The sequence below is a fragment of the Melanerpes formicivorus genome, unplaced genomic scaffold (genome assembly GCF_026170545.1).
Source record: "Melanerpes formicivorus ecotype bairdi unplaced genomic scaffold, bMelFor1.0.p_v2 SCAF_3, whole genome shotgun sequence".
Classification (NCBI taxonomy): domain Eukaryota; kingdom Metazoa; phylum Chordata; class Aves; order Piciformes; family Picidae; genus Melanerpes; species Melanerpes formicivorus.
In genome coordinates, this window is record NW_027142355.1 from 26,111,095 (window position 1) to 26,132,011 (window position 20,917).

The 20,917-nt window shown below is 43.1% G+C and overlaps 1 protein-coding gene across 1 annotated transcript in view; it reads left to right on the forward strand.

Moving 5' to 3' along the window:
* Window positions 1-20,917, forward strand: part of LRGUK (leucine rich repeats and guanylate kinase domain containing) — a 71,574-nt gene that overhangs the window by 8,838 nt on the left and 41,819 nt on the right. Inside the window, exons 6-10 of the mRNA XM_068170938.1 lie at window positions 961-1,085; window positions 6,193-6,336; window positions 10,503-10,583; window positions 13,738-13,824; window positions 17,074-17,180. Of these exons, the coding sequence (XP_068027039.1) occupies window positions 961-1,085; window positions 6,193-6,336; window positions 10,503-10,583; window positions 13,738-13,824; window positions 17,074-17,180 (544 nt within the window). The remainder of the gene's footprint in view (window positions 1-960; window positions 1,086-6,192; window positions 6,337-10,502; window positions 10,584-13,737; window positions 13,825-17,073; window positions 17,181-20,917) is intronic.

A 20,917-nucleotide genomic window follows, 5' to 3' on the forward strand; every position in this document is an offset into this window, starting at 1 on the left:
CAGAGAATCACAAAATGGTAGGGCTTAGAAGTGACCTCTGGAGATTATCTAATCCAACTCCCCTGCTAAAACAGGGTCACCCACAGGTTGCCCAGGATCATGTCCAGGTGGATTTGGAATTTCTCCAAAGGAGACTCCACAACCTCTCTGGGTAGCCTACTCCAGGGCTCTGGCAGCCTCACAAGAAAGAAGGTTTGTTTCTGTTTCTGTTGCCCCTTATATTGCCACTGAAAAGGCCCATCTTCTTGACAACTGCCATTTAGATATTGATGGGCATTTAGAAGGTCCCCTCTTGGTCTGCTCCTCTACAGGCTATACAGCCCTAGGTTTCTCAGCCTTTCCTTCTCACAGAGATGCTCCAGGACCCTCAGCATCTTTGTAGCCTCTGTTCATAAATGAATTTTTAAGGAGGAAACTGCCCCAAGCAGAAAAGGAGGCATTTTGGGGCAATAATGCCTCACAAATCATGATAGTGAGACATTAAAAGACTGAAACTCATTGTGATTTTAGTGCTGAGCAATCTGCTGCCTAATAATACTTAGGGCTTTAACAATGTTGTTTGCCTTGCCAAAACTTTTCCACCTCAGCTGAATGGGAGCAGCCCCATTTTGTATGCAATCAATATCTGTCAAATGGCAGTGCCTGTGGATGGGCTTGTTCTCTCTTCTAAAATGACAGAGGTAGCCTTGTGCAAGGTCCTACAGAAATATAAATCTGTGCTTACTGATTCATTTCTCTTGCTCTTCTTCCTCACAAAACTTTGTGTTAGTCAAAGAAGCAGACAGCAAGCTCCAGAAGAGACATGAGTGTGGGCAATTAGGTTTTAAACCTCCTTAACATGAAGCATTTGATCCAAACTTCTCCATACCAAGAAATTAATCTCTAATGGCTGATGTAGCTACTAATTACTGCTAAGGTTTTGTGTTGTGGTTTTCCTTAAATGCAAAAACCTCTGTACAGTTAATAACATAGAGGAGATAAGAGGACTGGAAAAGTGTCACAGTCTGACTCATCTCAGTTTGTCACACAACAGACTTGTTGCAATCAGTGGACTTGAGAACTTACCTATCAAAATACTCAATCTGGTAAGAAAGATGTGGCTTGAGTTGTTCTCCTGTCTTATACCAATATATCAATGTCTTAATAAATGTGAAGGCAATTACATAACAAATTTTCAGAGATATTTGTAGTACAGGAAAGATTTTATGCATCTAGGATCATAGGATGATACAGGTTAGAAAGGAGCTGTTTAGGTATCTGAGGCAACCTCCTGCTCAAGGCAGAGCCACCTTCAGTGGAGGCTGCTTAGCACCTTGTTCAGCTGGGTTTTGAATTTCTGCAAAGACATTTTGCATTCACTCCAGGTAAATTTTGTTGTCTAAGGGATGTGTAAGAAGTTACTTACTGTGCAAATCCCCCAATGCAAAGAATGATTTATTCATTTTTCTCTATTTTAAAGTATATTTCTTATACTCTGCCCTAGAGAGGCCATATGTGGAGGACTGGGTACAGTTCTGGGCTCCCCACTTCAACAGAGAGAGGAGACTACTGGACAGAGTCCAGTGGAGGCTCCAAAGATGCTGAGGGGACTGGGGAATCTCTGTGAAGGCTGAGAGGTCTGGGGCTGTTGAGCCTGGAGAAGAGCAGACTGAGAGAGCATTTGCTCAATAGTAATCAATATCTAAAGCATGGGGTTCAAGATGCTGAGGCTAGACTCTTGTGTGGTGCCCAATGACAGGAGAAGGGGTAATGGGCACAAACTAGAACCCTGCAGGTTCCACCAAAACATGAGTTAAAACTTTTCCTCTGAGTGTGCTAGAGCTCTGGAACAGGCTGCCCAGAGAGGTTGTGGAGTCTCCTCTGGAGAGATTATAAACCTTCCTGGACATTGTGATCCTGGGCAACCTGCGGTGGGTGACTCTGTTTTATTAGAGAGGTTGGACTAGATGATCTCCAGATGTCTCTTCTAACCCCCATCATTTTGTGTTTTGGTGTTTTGTTGGTAAAGTTGTTCATGCTAGCAATGAGCTGGGACAGGAGAGGCAGAGCTGAGACCTGATATGCTTTCATTTGTTTAAGAAGTGAAGTCAAGTTTATTATGCAAATCTGATAATATTACTAAAGAATCTTTGCTTCATTTTTTGGAAGGATCTTGTAATGAGATAGAATGCTTTATGTTGCTAGCTGTGCATCAAGATATCCAGGCTCTATTTGAATCATATGAATCATAGTATGGTTTGGGTTGGAAGAGACCTTAAATATCATCTAGTTCCAGCCTCCCTGCCATGGGCAGGGACACCTTCCATTAGACCAGGTTGCTGAAAGCCTCATTCAATCTGACCTTGAATGCCTTCAGGGAGGGTGAATCCACAACTCCCTGAGCAACCTGTTGCAGTGTCTCACCGCCTTTACTGGAAAGAATTTCTTATTGACTCTGGGAGAGAAGCCAGAAGTGGTTGCAGCATCCCATCCACCTATTTTCTTTCTTTAAATACAACATGTCTGTGTTATATTTCTAGATGCTTTAGTGGGATTTATCTTACCTGACTTCAGATTTCTGCAGTGTAGACAACTTCTTCTCTGCTACTTGTTCACTGCTGCCTCAAGAAGTTGGTGGAGAGGAATGGACACATAAAATACTTCATTATTGTGCTCCAGCAGCTGGCATCTACCTTAACAGAAAATGTATCAGGCCTCAGAAGTGCCTGTTTCTCTTTGTTGGTTGTGAAGACAGCCAAGGAAAAACTAGCTCAAAAATAGACCTCCATCTTTCAGTGCCTAGAGCAGGCATTCATTTCAGTGGTCCTCACTTCTGTGCCTCTAACTTGTCCTTAATAATACCAACACTTTCTTCTAAATCATACTTATGAGGGGGAGCCATCAGTAGAGAGACTGCACAGAAACAGCAGCAGAGGCTATTTGTAAGGCAGTTTGGTTGCTCTGAAGTACAACAGGCTGCTTCTTAATAGCTTTTACTTTGTAATCACAATTTAATTTCTTCAATGGGATTTTAAAAATAAGTACCAAAAACCTAGACCTAGAAATATGCTCAAATTTCCTACATTCGTTTTAAACCTCTACATAAATATTTCAGGTCAAGGAAGTGAATCCCTTATCAGGATTTGAAATATTCTTTTCCAATCCTTTTAAAAGTTTAAAGATTTTTCTTCTGTGCTGCAGTAACTGATACAACAAAAAGAGCAGCTAAGGTCTCGACTCATTGGCCCTTGTACCTATTACTGCTCCAATATTCAGGGGAGGTATTCACATTTAAAAGGTGCCAATAGTGTGCTTTGAATAATACATTAAAATAGTGCTCAGTGATGTGTGTTTAGTATATTTGAGATCTATAATGCAGTCAGTAGCTTTCAGTTGTGCCTTCGGCGACAGTAAAACTGAACTTTGTCTCAGGTTTAGTGGAGGCCAATGGTCACCTGAGCTGTATTCAGAAAAGCATGACCTGCAGGTCAAGGGAGGTTCTCCTTTCCATCTACTCTGTTGTAGAGAGGCCACAGCTGGGGTACTGGATCCAATTCAGGGCTCCCCAGTTCAAGAGAGACAGGGAACTACTGGAGAGTCTTTAACAAAGGCTACAAAGATGCTGAGGAAACTGATGTATCTTTTTGAGGAGGAAAGGATGAGACCTGGGGCTGTTGAGCCTGAAGAACAGCAGCCTGACAGGGGATCTTCTCAGTGCTGATCAACATCTAAAGGATGGGGGTCAGGAGGATGGGGCCAGATGATTTTCAGTGGTACCCAGCAACAGGAGCAACAGGCACAAACTGGAACTCAGAAGGTTCCTTCTGAACATGAAGAAAAATATTTCTTCAAGGGTGCTGGAGCCCTGGAGCAGGCTCTCCAAAGATGTTGTGGAATCTCCTTCTCTGGAGAGACTCCAAACCTGCCTGGATCCCTTCAGCAGGGGGAGTTGGACTAGATGATCTCCAGAGGCACTTTTCAATCCCTACTATGCTGGAATTCAGTGGTTCTGTGATAAGATGAACCCAGACTTGCAAAATCATATCTACAAGTCCTGAAATTAACTATAAGAATTTGACAGTCTAAGATGACAAGAAGAATATTTTTTCTCTACATACTTTCTTCAGGGAGAACTCTAGTGAGTCGCTGGACCATTCTGTATGCTGAATCCCTCTGCTGTTAAAAGGCCTAATCATAATTCTGTTAGTAATGGTTATCTGCTCTGTGAGATGTTGTGGAGGTTGTGTTAACAGCTAAGCCTTATTAATCTGAACATGTTCTTCACTTTTTTGGTTCTTAGATGCTGATATGATTATTTATCCAACTGCTTGTCTTTTTTAATTAACAGAGTAGATAGTCATGTGGAAATTATGTAAATAGACAGATTTTAGCATGACTTTTCCCTTTGCTAATTAGAATAAAATGCAGTTCTTTCTTCACAGGAGCAGTCATCCCCTCTCTTCCCATTGATTCAGCTTTCTTTTCCATTTTTCCCTTGGGCTTTTTAGGTTGAAAGAGTTGGAAGGTCTGAAGTTGGGCAGAAAGGCTTCAAAAACTGTAAATACTGCCTAGCTAGACAAAAAAAAAAAGAAGCCTTTATTCTGCTTATGTTTGCAAAAAAAAAAAAAAATGCAGCTCTAATGAACTGGACTCTAAGGAATTTTATGCTTTGCGAAAAAAGATCTCTACAGAAATCCCTTTTGTTCACAGAATTTTCTGTGCACCTTTTGCACAGCCTTTTGCAGCTGGAGCTGAGTTGTACCTGATTAAACAGAGTTCTAACAAAGAAGAGAAAGGGAAGAAGGAGCCTCCATGCTATTTATAACCTAATTAAACATTTAAAAGTCAGGAAAAATGTCAAGGACAGACAACTGGATTAACATTAGAGTCAGCTGGCTTATTTATTTCAATGGTTCCTAAATATTTATTAATAGAATATGAGGCTTCTAAGCTTTCAGCACAAGGTGATGCTGCTGGAAAAATAGGGCTTGCAAGGTTATACAGCAAGAATCACGTTGAGAGGCCATCTGGGTACGTGTGGCCACTGGGACAACAATGAGTACAGCATCTAGCATGTTATCCCTCTTTGGAGTTCATAGCAGAAATGAGGATGTGATCTGTGAGGCCCTGAGAAATGAAACCATCTGGTGTCCAGGGGTAAATGTAGGTCTTCTATCTTGTACCTTGTTTGGAAGCAATGTCAAATAATGATAGTTGATTATGAGTTCTCAAAAGCTTGGGTCATTTCTGTCTAGATGAACTTACACTAAGGTGCTGGGTTTTGTCTTTTTTTCAGCATTTAATTGCATGCTCTTGCTGGCAGTAAAAACACTGTTAAGATCATAGAATCATGGAATTTTGGAAAAGATCTCTAAAATCATTGAATCCAACCATCAACCTAAAATCACCATGGCCATTACACTATGTCTCAAAGTGCCATGTTTCCTGAATGCGTTCAAGGGTGGTGACTCCACCACCTCCCTGAGTAGCCTATTCCAATGCCTCATCACTCTTGCAGGAAAAAAATATTTCCTAATATCCAACCTGAACCTCCCCTGGTGCACTTTCAGGCCATTTCCTGTCATTCTACAACCTGATACTAGGAAGAAGATACCAACCCCCGCCTCACTCCAGCCTCCTTTTAGATAGTTCTAGATAGCAATGAGATCTCCCTCAGCCTCCTCTTAACGCTAAAGTTTACCAAAACAGGCGTTTTATCATCATGAGATATCCTTGTGTATCCTAGAGATATTTTTGCAGCTTACCTGTAGTCCAAAGAAGATAGGAGTTTATTCTGTAATCATAACTGTAAATACCACCATGATTACAGAGGGAAATTCTATGTATTTATGTATATATATTCTCTAATTTCATGTGCATATCTATCTTCTAAATTTTGATTTGTGTAGTGACAAGGATTTCCTTTATCCAGTAGCAGCTTTAAATGCTAGAGCTCTGCTTATTGCTGCTGTCTCTCACTGCTCTTCAAGGTGAGCTGAAGATAAGTTAATCAGCAGATAGTTGATTCTTTTTTTGCTTGAGCAGTGTGGAAAGCTGTAATATGTCATCTCAAGATGAAGATGAGGCTAATGTATAATAGGCTTCTTTGTAATAGGGTTCTCAGTCCTGAAGTGAACTCTGTTCTTCTTCAGGAATCTTGTTTTCCATCTTCAGAGCTTTATCAACAGCTTACATGCTTTCATTTTTTCTTAGAGCTCCAACCAGATTGAGAAGATAACTGGTTTGGACAGCTTGAAAACCCTACAGAAGCTGGACCTATCTAGGAATAAAATAACTAGTCTACAAGGCCTGGAGGAACATGATCTACTAGAGATGATCAACCTAGAGGACAATCAGGTAGGGAACTTAACTGTTGATGACAGTTTTTCCTAAGAACATACAATTATTTTTGGTCTTTCTAAAATTCAGCACTGCAAGAAATGAATGGGTCCAATCTCGCTCAACATGGTCTGCAATGGCCTGTACGAAGGGACAAAGTGGACACTCAGAAGGTTGCCTGATGATGCAAAATGGGAAAGAGTGGCTGTCAGGCTGTGCTGCCATTTAGTGAGACCTGGACAGGCTGGAGACTTGGGTGGACATGAGCCTCATGATGTTCAACAAGTGTAGGGTCCTGCACCAGTACAGATGAAGGGTTGACCTGCTGGAAAGCAGCTTTGCAGAAAAGGACCTTGGAGTGCTGTTGGGCAAGTTCACCATGGGCCAGTGATTTGCTTTCATGGCTGACAAGACCAATGATCTCCTGGAGTGGATTAAGAAGAATCTGACTAGCAGGTCAAGGGGGTTTCTCCTCCTCGTTGACTCTGCCCTTGTGAGGGCACATCGGGAGTATTGGGTCCAGTTCTGGGCTTCCCAGTTCAAGAGACACAGATAACTACTTGAGAGAATCTAGTGAAGATTATGAAGATGCTGAGGGGACTAGAGCATCAGTCCTATGAAGCAAGCCTGAGAGACCTGGGGCTGTTCAGCCTGGAGAAGAACAGCTTGAGAAGGGATCTTCTCAATGCTGATCAGTATCTAAAGAGTGGGAGTCAAGAGACTGAGGCCAGACCCTTTTCTATGATGCTCAGTGACAAGACAAGGGATAACAGACACAAACTGGAACATAAGAAAAAACTTTGCTGTGAGGGTGCTGGAGCACTGGACCAGGCCACCCAAAGAGGTTGTGCAGTCACCTTCTCTGGAGGGGTTTCAGGGCAACCTGATGTGGGTGACTGTGTTATAGCAAAAGGGTTGATGGGATTGTCTCCAGAAGTCATTTCCAACCCACACCATGCTGTGATTCTGTGGTATTGGACAAGATGATATGGTGTTTCAATCCAGTGCTGCTTCATATGTAGATTGGCCTAGACATACCTCTTTACATGGGTACCACTGCTGTAATCTTTAGTGCCATTCTACAGGAAGAACTAACAGTGCTCCCTTGAGTAGATAAGGATGAGTATGGGGAAGGTTCAGCTTGATTATTTCTGAGGATCTTTACTTACATGCCAGCTTCTCTACTGCCAGGCCTCAGGAGGGTTTGCTAATATCTCTCAGCCCAGTTTTATGACCACAGATTCTTCTGAGCTCTCAGCTGGAAACTTCTTGTCAGGCAGAGCTGCAGGTACTCTATGATAAAGCAGCTGTTGTTATGCAGCAGAATTTTCACTGGCAGTACAATGATACAGTCCAACTGGTTTGGATTTAAATTTTGAAACCCAAACCATGTGTTCATACTTTTGATACTGAGCATCCAGGGTTCTTAACTAAAAAGATCATCAATTCTGAATAATTTTGATCACACAGAATGGTAGGGGATAGAGAGGACCTCTGGAGATCATTTAGTCCAGCCTCCCTGCCAAGGCAGGTTCCCCTAAAGAAGGTCACACAGGAACACATCCAGGCAGGTTTTGAAGAGAGATGGAGACTCCACCACCTCTCTGATGTCAAAGACAGATCTAAAAGTGAAAAAAATCACTGAAGATAATAAGCAATGAAACTGCAAACCAGGCACTGAACATTTTCAGTTATTTTTCACTACTTACATTTAGAGGATGTAATTCAAGGCGCTATGAATTCTTTCCCTCACACTGTGTTCAGGTTGACATTTGAAGATACATCAATTGCACAAGACAGGAAGGTAACTAATCGTATGGTTGCTATTAGCGTTAATAACATCAATTCCATTGCCTCATATAGTTTCCACTGTTCTTTATGGCAGGCAAAGGCTATTAATTTTACCTCATCAAAACGTGCCTCTCCTAATGATGTTATTGAAACTGTTTAATGAGTCACCATTTTTTCAGCATTTCCTCCTGAAGAATAATTTAAAGTGACTTTTCATTCATTTACACAGAAAGATCTGAGTGGCATCAGCTCACTGCCACCCAGAATGATCTTAAAAGCTTGATTTTTGCCAAACTGGGCACCACAGGTTTGTCTTCAAACCAGTCTCCTATCTCTGGTTACTGATTTTCAAATATTAATGCTTGGCATTCTGTGATTTATTTAGGAAATTCACCCAAATCACATTTAACTTGGTCAAAACTGTTCTGTAGTGGACCTCTTGTCTCAAAATGAACATTGGGTAAGCTATGGTTTAAGTTTATGTATTTAGACACTTGATATAAGCTGTTTATAAGTTAGGGATAGAATCTGAAGTCTTCTAGTTTCAGTCTTTCAGCAGTGAAGGAGATCCAGGTATCCTGATGTCAAGGATTGGGGCTGGGCTGGCCAGTAGAGGAGTGACAGACTCTCTAGAAACCCTTCTGTCTTCCCAAAGGGGAAGAGGAGGGGAATAAGGGTGAGAGACTGATGGGGGGAAATCTAAACCAGCTTTAATGAAAATATTGACAATAAATTTAAATAGATGAAAATAGGAACAAACCCAAAATGGAACCCAACCGCTGATGGCAATGACATCACCATTACTACTAGTGGTAGGGGCAGACACTGCTGAATCCAGTTCCAGACTGGACTCAGCAGTGGATGGGAACCAGCTTCAGGAGTGGGTTCTGAAACTGGAGTCAGAAACATACTGACGGGGATCAAAGAGAGAATGGACAGAGCTCTCCTCAGAGGCTGAAGAAGAGCCTTCTCCCTGTTGATCCGTTGGCTTTATCCTGAAGATGACATCCCTTGTTGGTCAGTTTAGGATCCCCTGTCTTGTCTGCTCCTCATCCCAGGTGCCATCTCTGACTTAATTGTGCACAAACATGTGACACAAGATGTAGCAGTGCCCTTGGTCTGCATAGGAGCAAGTCTAAGCAGAAGTCTTTCTGCAGCCCAGCCCATGGCAGTGACTCTCCCCATGAGCATTGTCACTGCTAGAAGTAGCCACTGTCTGTGCAAACCTGCCCTGAACTTCAGTAAGTGCAGTTCCTGAGAACGTCCTGAGCTGAGAAGCTGAATCACTGACCAATATTACTTCTGCTTTAGCTCAAACCAAGACATAAGCCAGGAATAGAATCTGAAGTCTCAGTGGAGGAAAAAACAGGTATCTTTAAGAGACAACTCATCCCAGCCTGCCATGAATCAGATGACCTCTGCAGCTGCCTCTCTCCACTGACTGTAAAGTAAGGTTAAGTGACTGACCTGAGCTCACTTAACAGATGGTGAAATGAGGTGACATGAGTTCCGTTTGACCTATTTTGTTTTAATTGAGAGCCTCACAACTGCTCTCTCAAGGTCTGGCATGAGTGCCTCTAGTGTGACTTTGTTTGGGGCTCACAAACTTTGATTAATCCCATGTAACATCTCTTGCTTTTCTGATGCACTATTTGTGGATAGATGAGACTGTAAGTGGAATACATCGCCTTCTGGATACAGGCAGCCAAGGACAACTGTGGTGATGGTTTTCAGTCAAGTGCTGTAGCTTCATAGAGTCACGGCATGGGTTGGGTTGGAAGAGACCTTTAAAGGTCATCTAGTTCAACCCACCCACAGTGAGGAGGAACATCTTCAACTAGAGCAGCTTGCTCAGAGCCACATCCAACCTGACCTGGAATGCTTCCAGGGATAGGAGATTGGGCAACCTGGGCCAGTGTCTCACCACCCTCAGCATAAAAAATTTCTACCTTATTTCTAGTGTAAGGCTGGAAAGGATGAACTTGAGCTCCAGTGAAAAACAGCTCTTCTTGGAAAGAATTTTTTTTTCCTAGTCAATTGAAGCACAAATATAACTGCAGAATTGCCTCACTTAGTCTCATCAGCCACATAAAAGCTAAATGTGTTAGGGCTTGACATGTGAAAGAACTGGTAAAATGCAGGTGCTTTGAAATTGCTGTCTGTATTATACTTATTCTCCAGCTAGCATCCAAGTTGCCTGCCTTTTGTGACTAGAAGTGCCTTATTGAATGCAGTTAACATGTATACCTATTCTGTGAACATAATGATTTGATTTTCTTTTTTTTATGTCCAGATTTTAAGAGCAGGGATTCAAATACTTTTTTCTTTTTTTCCCCTTAGTTATCATGGATTCTGTTCCTGCTGATTTATGTTCTGTTTCTGTCACTAATTAGATTGCTGAGCTGCATGAACTTGAATGCATCGCAGAGCTGCCTCTCCTCAGAGTTCTAAATCTTCTGAAAAATCCTGTGCAGGTAAGAAAAGAATGAAGAGGAAGAAAAGAAACACCCAAACCAACAAAAGCAAAACAAAACAAACCCTAGAGCTGCTGTTGTGGATGACATCAGAATCCATTTAGCCCCAGTTTCTGCCTCTGAGAGTGGCCAGGTCATTTCAGAAAATGAGTACAAGAAATAATGAGTGATGGATTCCCTGGCGTGGTTACCTACCTTTGGCTGGGAACGGCGTGAGATTGAACATATCCAAGTGCCGGGTTCTGCACATCGGCCACAACAACCCCATGCAGTGCTACAGGCTGGGGTCAGAGTGGCTGGAGAGCAGCCAGGTAGAGAGGGAGCTGGGGGTGCTGGTTGATGGTAGGCTGAACATGAGCCTGCAGTGTGCCCAGGCAGCCAAGAGGGCCAATGGCATCCTGGCCTGCATCAAGAACAGTGTGGCCAGCAGGAGCAGGGAGGTCATTGTGCCCCTGTACACTGCACTGGTTAGGCCACACCCTGAGTACTCTGTCCAGTTCTGGGCCCCTCAGTTTAGGAAGGAGGTTGACTTGCTGGAACGAGTCCAGAGAAGGGCAACAAAGTTGGTGAGGGGCTTGGAACACAAGCCCTATGAGGAGAGGCTGAGGCAGCTGGGGTTGCTTAGCCTGGAGAAGAGGAGACTCAGGGGAGACCTTCTTGCTGTCTACACCTACCTGAAAGGGGGGTTGTAGACTGGCGGATGATGGTCTCTTCTCCCAGGCAGCCAGTACCAGAACAAGAGGACACAGTCTCAGGCTGCATCAGGGGAGGTTCAGGCTGGAGGTTAGGAGGAAGTTTTACAAAGAGAGAGTGATTGCCCATTGGAATGGACTGCTCGGGGAGGTGGTGGAGTCACCATTGCTGGAGGTGTTCAGGAGGAGACTTGACAGGGTGCTTGGTTGCATAGTTTAGTTGGTTGGGTGGTGTTGGGTGATAGGTTGGACACAATGATCTTGAAGGTCTCTTCCAACCTGGTTTATTCTATTCTATTCTATTCTAACCACATATGAATCATGTTGTTCAATGTCCAAGTGGTAAATCCATGAATTTTATTGATTCCATTTGTGAACTCAAAGTTTGCCACAATTTTTGTTTGGGAGAAGATTCCCTTTTTGGTTTGCTTGGAAGGTCTGTACTCAGCTGTCCCTGGGAAAAGCTCAAAGGAACTTAATAATGCCTCTGTTATAATCATGTGTCTCTGGGATCTGTCTTCTTTAGGATTTACCCATTTCTCATTTGTGGTTCCCATAGTATTACTCAATTAATGAATTAAACAACCCTTTTATCAACAACAATGACATTTGCACAATAACAGAAATTCTGCCTTGGGCTCTGCATTTGTCCTGAGTAATCCAAGATGGTTCTATCCTGACTCTTGGGATTCCTAAATTATGTGTGAATTTTATAGTGATTTCCAATATCACAAAGAAGAAAAATGTTCAGGGTTTAACTTTGTCTTTCTGTAACTGCCAGTTTCATATTTGTTTTTCTGAGAATGGTCTGTAGTGGCAGACAATGAAATTAGCAGGCTGCCTCTGTAGTCTGATAGCCCTTTTCAGTTTAGATGTCCTTTCCCTAAAGCAAAATCTGATTATATTCCTTACAATTACTGTTTTAACACCTTATACATGCAATAATAAGCTGTCTGAATTTCAGTGGCTTTAACAGGACCTTACTGCTTTTAGAACTAGGAAGCTTGATGAATTTGTCAGTATCAGCTTTTTTCATTTGACTTTTAATTATTCTTTTTTATGGTTTAGGACTTAAAGGCCTGTATGATGAGCAATTTGTAATGCAAAATCACTTTTAAAGTTCCTCTGAAACTACTAAAGTCAGAGGTATTACAGAGAAATCCAGAATATTGGGGGTTATAAGGGATCTCTGGAGGTCATCTGGTCCAAGCACCCAGCTGAAAAAGGGTTGCCCACAGCAGGCTGCCCAGGCTCATAATGTCCAGGAAGGATTGGAATCTCTCCAGAGGAGACTCCACAACCTCTCTGGGCAGCCATCTCAAGGGCTTAAGGGCCCTTCTACCTAATCATTATGCAAAACTTTCTTAGGACTTCCTGTGTTCCAGTTTATGCCTCTTGCTGCTTGTCCTGTCACAGGACACCTCTGAAAAGAGTCTGGCACTGTCCTCTTGACCCCTGCCTTTTAGTTATTGCTAAGCATTGAGAAGAGGCCCTTTCAGACTGCTCTTCTCTAGGCTCAACAGCCGCAGGTCTCTTCCCCCTTTCCTCCTCACAGAGATGCTCCAATACTCTCAACATCTTTGTAGCCTTCCACTGGCTTCCCTCCAGTAGTTCCCTGTCTCTTTTGAGCTGGGAAGCCCAGAACTGGACACAGTCCTCCAGATGTGGCCTCCCTAGGGCTGAGTAGAGGGGGAGGAGAACCTCCTTTGACCCACTGGTCACTCTTTTAAACTCACCTTAGGAGACCAGTCATTGGTCTTCTCAGCCATGAGGGCAAATTGCTGGCTCATGGTGAATTCATTGTCCACCAGTACTCCCAGGTCCTTCTCTACAGATCTGCTTCCCAGCAGGTCACCCCTCACCTGTACTGGTGCAGGGATTATTCCTCCCCAGGTGCAGGACTCTGCATGTGCCCTTGTTGAACTTCATGTTCACTCATCTAACCCACACTTCCTAAGCTTCACTGTGAGGATGTCATGGGAGGCATCAAAAGCCTTTCTGAAGCTGAGGCAGACAATATCCATGGCTCTCTCCCCATGCACCAGCTAGTCATGTCATCACAGAAGGTTGACTGGTCAAGCATGACCTTCTGCTTTGTGAATCCATGCTGACTACTCCTGATAATCTTCTATGAACCATAGTTCATTACATAATCCTAGTCTAGATAATGCTTCTAGTTCCCAACAGTCCTTGGTGTTCTGGTGGCTGTGGTGGTGATAGTTTAGTTCCCATTTTAACCTGTTGAACAATGTAGTTGTACACTTTTGAGCAACCCTTAACTTTAGCTGCAGAAGCTAAACTTGTGTTGGAGAGTCTATTTGTGCAGCGTGTTGACATCCTTCAGGGTAAAAAGCTTTTTATGTGCCATGTATTGAGGCAAATTCAATTTCAACTAACTGAATTTAAATATAAGATTGGTGAAGTTAAGTGCTTTATGTCAAAGTGGAAACTTTGTCTTTCAGGAGCAAACAGATTATTGGCTCTCAGTGATTTTCACCTTGCTACGGCTAACAGAATTGGATCTCAAGAATATTTCAGTGGAAGAAAAGGTATGTAAACATCATAGAATCAGTTGTGTTGGAGAAGACCCTTAAGATCATAGAATCACAGAATGGTAGGGGTTGGAAGGGACCTCTGCAGATCATAGAGTCCAAGCCCCCTGCCAATGCAGGATCACCTAGGGCAGGTCACACAGAAACACATCCAGATGGGTCTTGAAAGTCTCTAGAGAAGGAGACTCCAAATCTCTTGGCAGCTTGTTCCAGTGCTCCATCAGTCTCACAGTGGTTTTTCCTCATGTTGAAGTGAAACTTCCTGTGTTCTACTTAGAATCCAATGCCCCTTGTTCTATCACGGTATGCCATTGAAAAGCGACTAGTACCATCTGCTTGACACAAGGTCATTGAGTCCAACTATTCTCTAGCTCTACCATGTCTGGTGCTAGACCATGGCCCACAGCACCTCATCTACACAGCTTTTAAATCACTGCAGGGATGGGGACTCCACCACTGCCCTGGGTACCCTGTGCCAGGTTCTACAACCCTCAAGGGGAAGAAATTGTTGCTCATGCCCAACCTAAGCCTCCCCTGGCACAACTTGAGGCCATTTCCTCTTGGCCTGTTGCTTGTTTCTTGGGAGAAGAGCCCCAGACTGCTCCAACCTCCTTTGAGGGAGTTGTAGAAAGCCAGAAGGTCTCCTCTCAGCCTCCTTTTCTGCAGGCTATGCAACCCCAGTTTCCCTCAGCTGTTCCTCATAAGAGCTGTTCTCCACATCATATCATTCTGGAATTTTTCTAAGTAATGAATATTAAACCCTGTGCATGCAAATGTTGCTTCATAGTCATGTGGCTGTGACAAATCTCCCATGCTTCAGCTTCCAAGGCAGGCTAGAAGTCATAGACTTGTGCTTTTAAATCCAGAGAATTTGTGGAGCAGCTGTAGTATGGAAAAATGCAAAATTTACCTAGAAGCTTTGTTCAGTGAAAAAAATGTACCTAGCAGCCCTTGTTACTCAGCTAGTGAATCTAAGCAGGCAACTACAGTCATGAAATAACTCAAGAGATAACAACTAAAATACCATTGCTGGGTTTTTTTGGTGTTGTGTAGAGAAAAAAGAACTCTGAAATTCAGTCACAGTCATGCTTGTTTCCTGTTCTACTCCACACAGATTTCACTGTAAATTTTTTCTTCCCCCCCAAAACCTGCTCAGACTGCTGACAGAAACTTCCTGTTGTAGCAGAACCTTTCCCTCTTGTGCTGCTGTTACTGTAATTTGGCCGCTGCATGGAGTATTTTAGGGTCCAAGCCATGCTAGATCTGTTAGGATTAACAGCTGCCAATTTGGGTTAGATTTCAGGAAATTATCCTTCAAAAATGATCCTTACAGGAAATTACCCCTAACTTTAGCCACATAAATCCTGGGACTCTTTTTTAATGCTAGGTTCTCTCTGTCATGAACACCAAGAGGGGATGACACCAGAGTGTCATTTACCACACCTATCTGAGGAGCTGCTCTCACTTTCTGTCTGCTGTGGAAATCCATTTTCCTTCCAATAAAATGGTGAACATAAAAATGAAAGAAGACATTTTGAAAAAAACTAATCAGTTTTTCCTTCTCCATGGATGGTAAAAATTAGCCTGGATAACTGGAGTGTACTAGCACTTACCTTTTGCATGATTGATGTTACTTCAGAAAATAGTCTCCCCAGGTTGTTTTAGGACAGCTAGCCTCTAGCCTTATAAACTCTCTTGTCAAATTGAATTTGGAGGCACCAGCTCCTCTGTCTCACCAACATGCAAAATGGATATACAGAACTGGTGTCATTTAGATCAGAAGTGTGGTTTTGAAAAGTCCCTGCTGCCCAAGTTCATGGAATCCCAGCATGGTGGGGTTTAAAAGGCACCACTGAAGATCATCCAGTCCAAACCCCCGGCTAAAGCAGGGTCACCCACAGCAGGTTGCCCAGGATCACAATAGCCAGATGAGTTTAGAATCTCTCCAAAGAAGGAGACTGCACAACCTCTCTCATCAGCCTGCCCCAGGGCTCCACCACCCTCACAGGAAAGAAGTTCTTCCTTATATTCCAGTTTATGCCCCTTGCCCTTTGTTCTGTCACTGGGCAACACTGAAAAAAGTCTGTCCCCATGCTCTTGCCCACCACCCTTTAGCTCTTGCTGAGCATTGAGAAGATCAGCTGCTCTTCTCCAGGTGTCTCAGCCTTTCCTCCTCACAGAGATGCTCAAGGTCCCTCAGCATCTTTGTAGCCTCCACTGGCCTCTTTCCAGTAGTTCTCTCTCTCTCTCTTGAACTGGAACTTGCCTTCTTTGAATTTCATTGTGGAATATTATTGCAACCTATGAGCTAGACATCTTTTGGAGTAACCTTAACCAGGTGATGTGCACCAGGAGGCAACTAGCGTGCTCCTCACCACCAACTCAGACCAAAGGCCTTGGACTAGGGCTGGAGTGAAAGCATAGAATGGTTTGTGTTGGAAAGGACTTTTGAAAGTGATTTAGTCCAACCAACCTTCAGTGAGCAGGGCAGCATGAAATGAGGTCTCTTCTCTCAAGTACTGAAGATTTTGCTTTAAAGACCCCCTAGTTTTGCACCATACTCCTTGCTAATACAGGCATGGCTGCTTGCAGCAGTATTTTGCAGCAGTATTTGCTAGTTGACATTGATGGTGTGCATGAAATAACTCAGCAGTTCTTAACCTCTTTCTGAGTGAGTAGCATTAATAATACCAAAAAATAGACATCTCATTAGTGGACAGTACCCTCAAGAGAGCTTTCAAAAGAATGGATGGAGGGAATCCTTGGAGTTTAGAGTGCTCCTCCTCCCAGGAAAGACAGAAATGCTTTGTCAGGAGAAACTTGCACTTTGCTGACTTTGTTAATGCCCATTCTATTTTGCTGCTGATGAATAAATGAATGGGTTCAGTCCCTAAGGATTGTAGTTTGGCATCTTCCACCACCACTGAGAGGATGCAAATTAATGGATAATTAAAACCTAAGCAGAACTACTTTGCATCTTATGTGGCATCCTGTTTTCTTTCCAGTAAAAGGTTGTATATATTAAAGATGGTGAGCTGTGTCTGGTTGCCTTCCATCCATCTAACCAATTGTGCTTAAATCTGGAAAGATTTATGTAGCAGTGTGCTCACAGACCAGCCAAACACAAAGACTGACCCTCATAAATATGAAGCCAGCATTATTCACAGTGATCTGCAAAGCATATTGCAGCTGGAAACAATTACCTCACTCCTCTGCTTTCTTTTAACCCTAAACTGTGGGAAACAGGTCGCTGCTGTGAATAAATATGATCCTCCTCCAGAAGTTGTGGCTGCCAGAGATCATATTACTCAAGTTATGTACAGCATGCTGCAGCCCCAAAGAATCTTGGACAGGTAAGTTTCCCTCCACTTCGCCTCTCCTCCTGAGGGTGGCACTCAAGGAAAGCAGAATCTGTTGTCATATTTAGAAGGGCGGTTTTCTGCCCCTCTCCCACCTCTATATTAATCTAGCCAAGAGGAGAAGTTCTGTAGCATTCTGTTGGCAGGTTGAGAGTTAGGCAAATCTTATTTGGTTGAAATTGATTATGAGATGAAGTTAGTCATTCACCTCTAAAGCCTGAGACAGATTGTCCACAGCTCTGTTTCTTTTAAACAATCTGTTGCAACAGATGGCCATGTGCACTACTAACGAAAGATGCAAAATTTCTATCAATACCCAAAGGCAATTTAGAAATCTCTAGAGGCAGGAGAGAGCTGTAAAGCACATCTTCCTATTCTGCTTACTCCTCTTCACACTATTGGTATCCCACTGTGAACAAAATGACTGTGTTGTGTGGTTTTGGGGCATGCTTTACATTCATTAAGTGAAATTTTCGAGTTTTTGCTTGGGAAAGTCCAGTTACTTAGGCTTTTGGGAGGAGGTGATGCTGCTATTGCCATGCCAGGTGACTGCTTTCAGTCCTATTTCTCATCTAGAAAGTGGAAATGGCTACACTTTGCTGCTCTGCAGATGTGTTACGATATTTGCTTGATGAACACTTGGAAAGTGCTTTGGCATACTCTGATGGAAGATAATTTATCATTGTATTTCCTACAGTGAGCACTAAGATCAACTTTTGTACCTCATGCCCTGCTTTAGCACTATTTTGGACATGGAACCATAGAACCATTTAGACTGGAAAAGACCTTTAAGACCATTAAGTCCAACCCAACAGTTCCAGGTCACCACTAAACTGTGTCCATCAGTACCACATCTGCACAGTTTTGCAACCCCTTCAGGGATGAGGACTCCACCACTTCTCTGGGCAGCCTGGTCCAGGACTTGAAAACCCTTTCAGGGGAAAAAATATTCCTAATGTCCAACTTAAACCATACCTAGTGCAACATGACATCTTAATTCATAACCTGATTTAAGATCCATGATTATAGTAGTATCATAGTATCAGTCAGGGTTGGAAGGGACCACAAGGATCATCTAGTTCCAACCCCCCTGCCATGGGCAGGGACACCCCACACTACATCAGGCTGGCCAGAGCCTCATCCAGCCTGGGCTTAAACACCTCCAGAGACGGGGCCTCAACCACCTCCCTGGACAACCCATTCCAGGGTTTCTCCACTCTCATGGTGAAGAACCTCCTCCTCACATCCAGCCTGAATCTCCCCACCTCCAGCTTCATTCCATTCCCCCTAGTCCTATCACTACCTGAGATCCTGAGAAGTCCTTCCCCAGCCTTCCTGTAGGCCCCTTTCAGATACTGGAAGGCCACAATTAGGTCACCTGGGAGCCTTCTCTTCTCCAGACTGAACAGCCCCAACTCCTTCAGCCTGTCCTCATAGGAGAGGTGCTCCAGCCCTCTGATCATCTTTCAGAATATCTTTACTTTGAGTCTTCTGTTTTCTGGGCCTGCCAGTGAAAGACAGGAGCTATCCCAGCATTGGTGACAGCTCTGGGAATTCTTAACAACCTGTGGAGGAAAAAAAAAAGGAGGGAAGAAAAAAAAAGAAAGCCAAAGATTTATTTACTATTTTGCAGGGTTGGAGATTTCTTAAACTTAAAAAGCACAATAGTTTTTTTTTTACCTAAAGGCATGGATTTCTTCCAATGCAGACATAGGCTGCATTTAAATATTTCTTTACTGGATTGTGTTTGTGCATCTTCATTGCTGGAAAGAAACAATTCTGTCTTCTGTCATTGGTATTGTACACACAAACCGATCAGCGTGCCGACCAGCAGCCATGGCACTGACCAAAGTTGGTAATGATGCTTTGAATGTTTGCCTGTGCTCAGCTGGAAAACTCACAACACAGTCATAAATGAAATCTTCCTAATGATGATGTGTTACAGTCTTCTACTCTCTGAAATGCTTCTTGGAACCAGATTGGTCTGGTTCATTTGCATCTATCTTTTTAGATGAGATTATAATTAAATTCATTTTAGTAATATCTCTATTAATGGGTTCCTGTGGAACCTGCTCTGGGTCACCCTGCTTTAGCAGGGGGTTAGATTGGTTGATCCTCAGAGGACCCTTCCAACTTCCACCGTGCTGGGATTCTACAAAAAATAAAACCTGAAAACAAAGCAAAAAGTTACAGAATTGTACACTCTGCAGTCTGAAAACATTAGCATTCATTTTCTTATGCCATTCCCTCTCCCTAGGTGTCTTGTGATCTTTAATTGCATGGTAACACACCACTGAACAAGAAACAATCATCCCTGGAAGTGTTTAAGACCAGGGTGGATGAGGCTTTGAGCAACCTGCTCTAGGGTGAGGTGCCCCTGCCCATGGCAGCAGGGGTTGGAACTAGATAATCTTCAAGGTCTCTTTCAACTCAAGCCATTCTATGAGCCTATGAAATTCATTGAGGTGCTGGAGCAGGTCCAGAGAAGGACAGCAAAGCTGGTGAAGGGTCTGGAGGGCAGGTCCTGTGAGGAGTGGCTGAGGGAACTGGGGTTGTTCAGCCTGGAGAAAAGGAGGCTGAGGGGGAGATTTCTCACTTTACAGCTTCCTGAAAGGAGATTGGAAAGGTGGTGCTCAGCATCTCCTCCCTAGTAACAAGTGACATAACAAGAGGAAACAGCCTCTAGTTGCACTAGGGGAGGTTTAGGTTGGATATTAGAAGAAACTTCTTCATTGAAAAGGCTCTCAAACACTGGAACAAACTTTCCAGGGAGGCAGCTGAATCCCCATCCCTGGAGGTGTTTAAAAAACACAGAGATAGAATCATAGAATGCTAGTGATTGGAAGGACATCTGGAGCTCATCTAGTCTAATCCCCCTACTAATGCAGGTACACCTAGTTCAGGTTGCAATGCAGTACTGAGGGCCATGGTTTAGCACTAGGCTTAGTAGAGTTAGATAATCGTTGAACTCAGTGATCTTAAAGGTCTTTTCCAACCCAAAGATTCTATGTTATGTGTATTTTTTCCCCTACTAGAAATGCAAGTGACATTTCAAAAGGTAGCTTGATCATGGTTATATCTGCCGCCTGGGGTGCAAAAATCTAATAATGGGGGGAACTATTCAGTCTGTTGGGCAAATACATGATGAGATTTGGTATCTGGCTGGTGAGGATAAATTAATTCAGTGAAGAAATAGAGCATGATTATTTGTAACAATGGAAGTAATTAACTATTGGAACAATTTACCAGGAGTACTAAGAATTCTCCACAACTGGAACGTTTTTAATTAAAACATGCTCTGATGGAGCCCCAGGTATCAGTCTTGAAACAAGAACTAACCCAAGGAAATCCTGTAGCTGGTGTGATGAAGGGAATCTGACTTAGATGATCACAGTAGTCCCTCCTGGCCTTGAAATCCATTAATCTTGCACAGCAGTTAGTTACTTTGCTCACTCAAGACAAAGAAAGCTGAAAGCAGCACATTAAATGAGCATCTTTTACTATTATGGAAATGTCCTTCAGGGACTTGATGATCTTGGAGGTCTTTTCCAAACTTTACGAATGCATCCAGGTGGGTTTTGAAGGTCTTCAGAGAAGGAGACTCCAAAACCTCTCTGGGCAGCCTGTTTCAGTGCTCCATCACCCTTACAGTAAGGAAGTTTCTCCTCGTCTTGAGATAAAACCTCCTGTGTTCTGGCTTGTACCTGTTGTTCCTTGACCTATTACTGGGC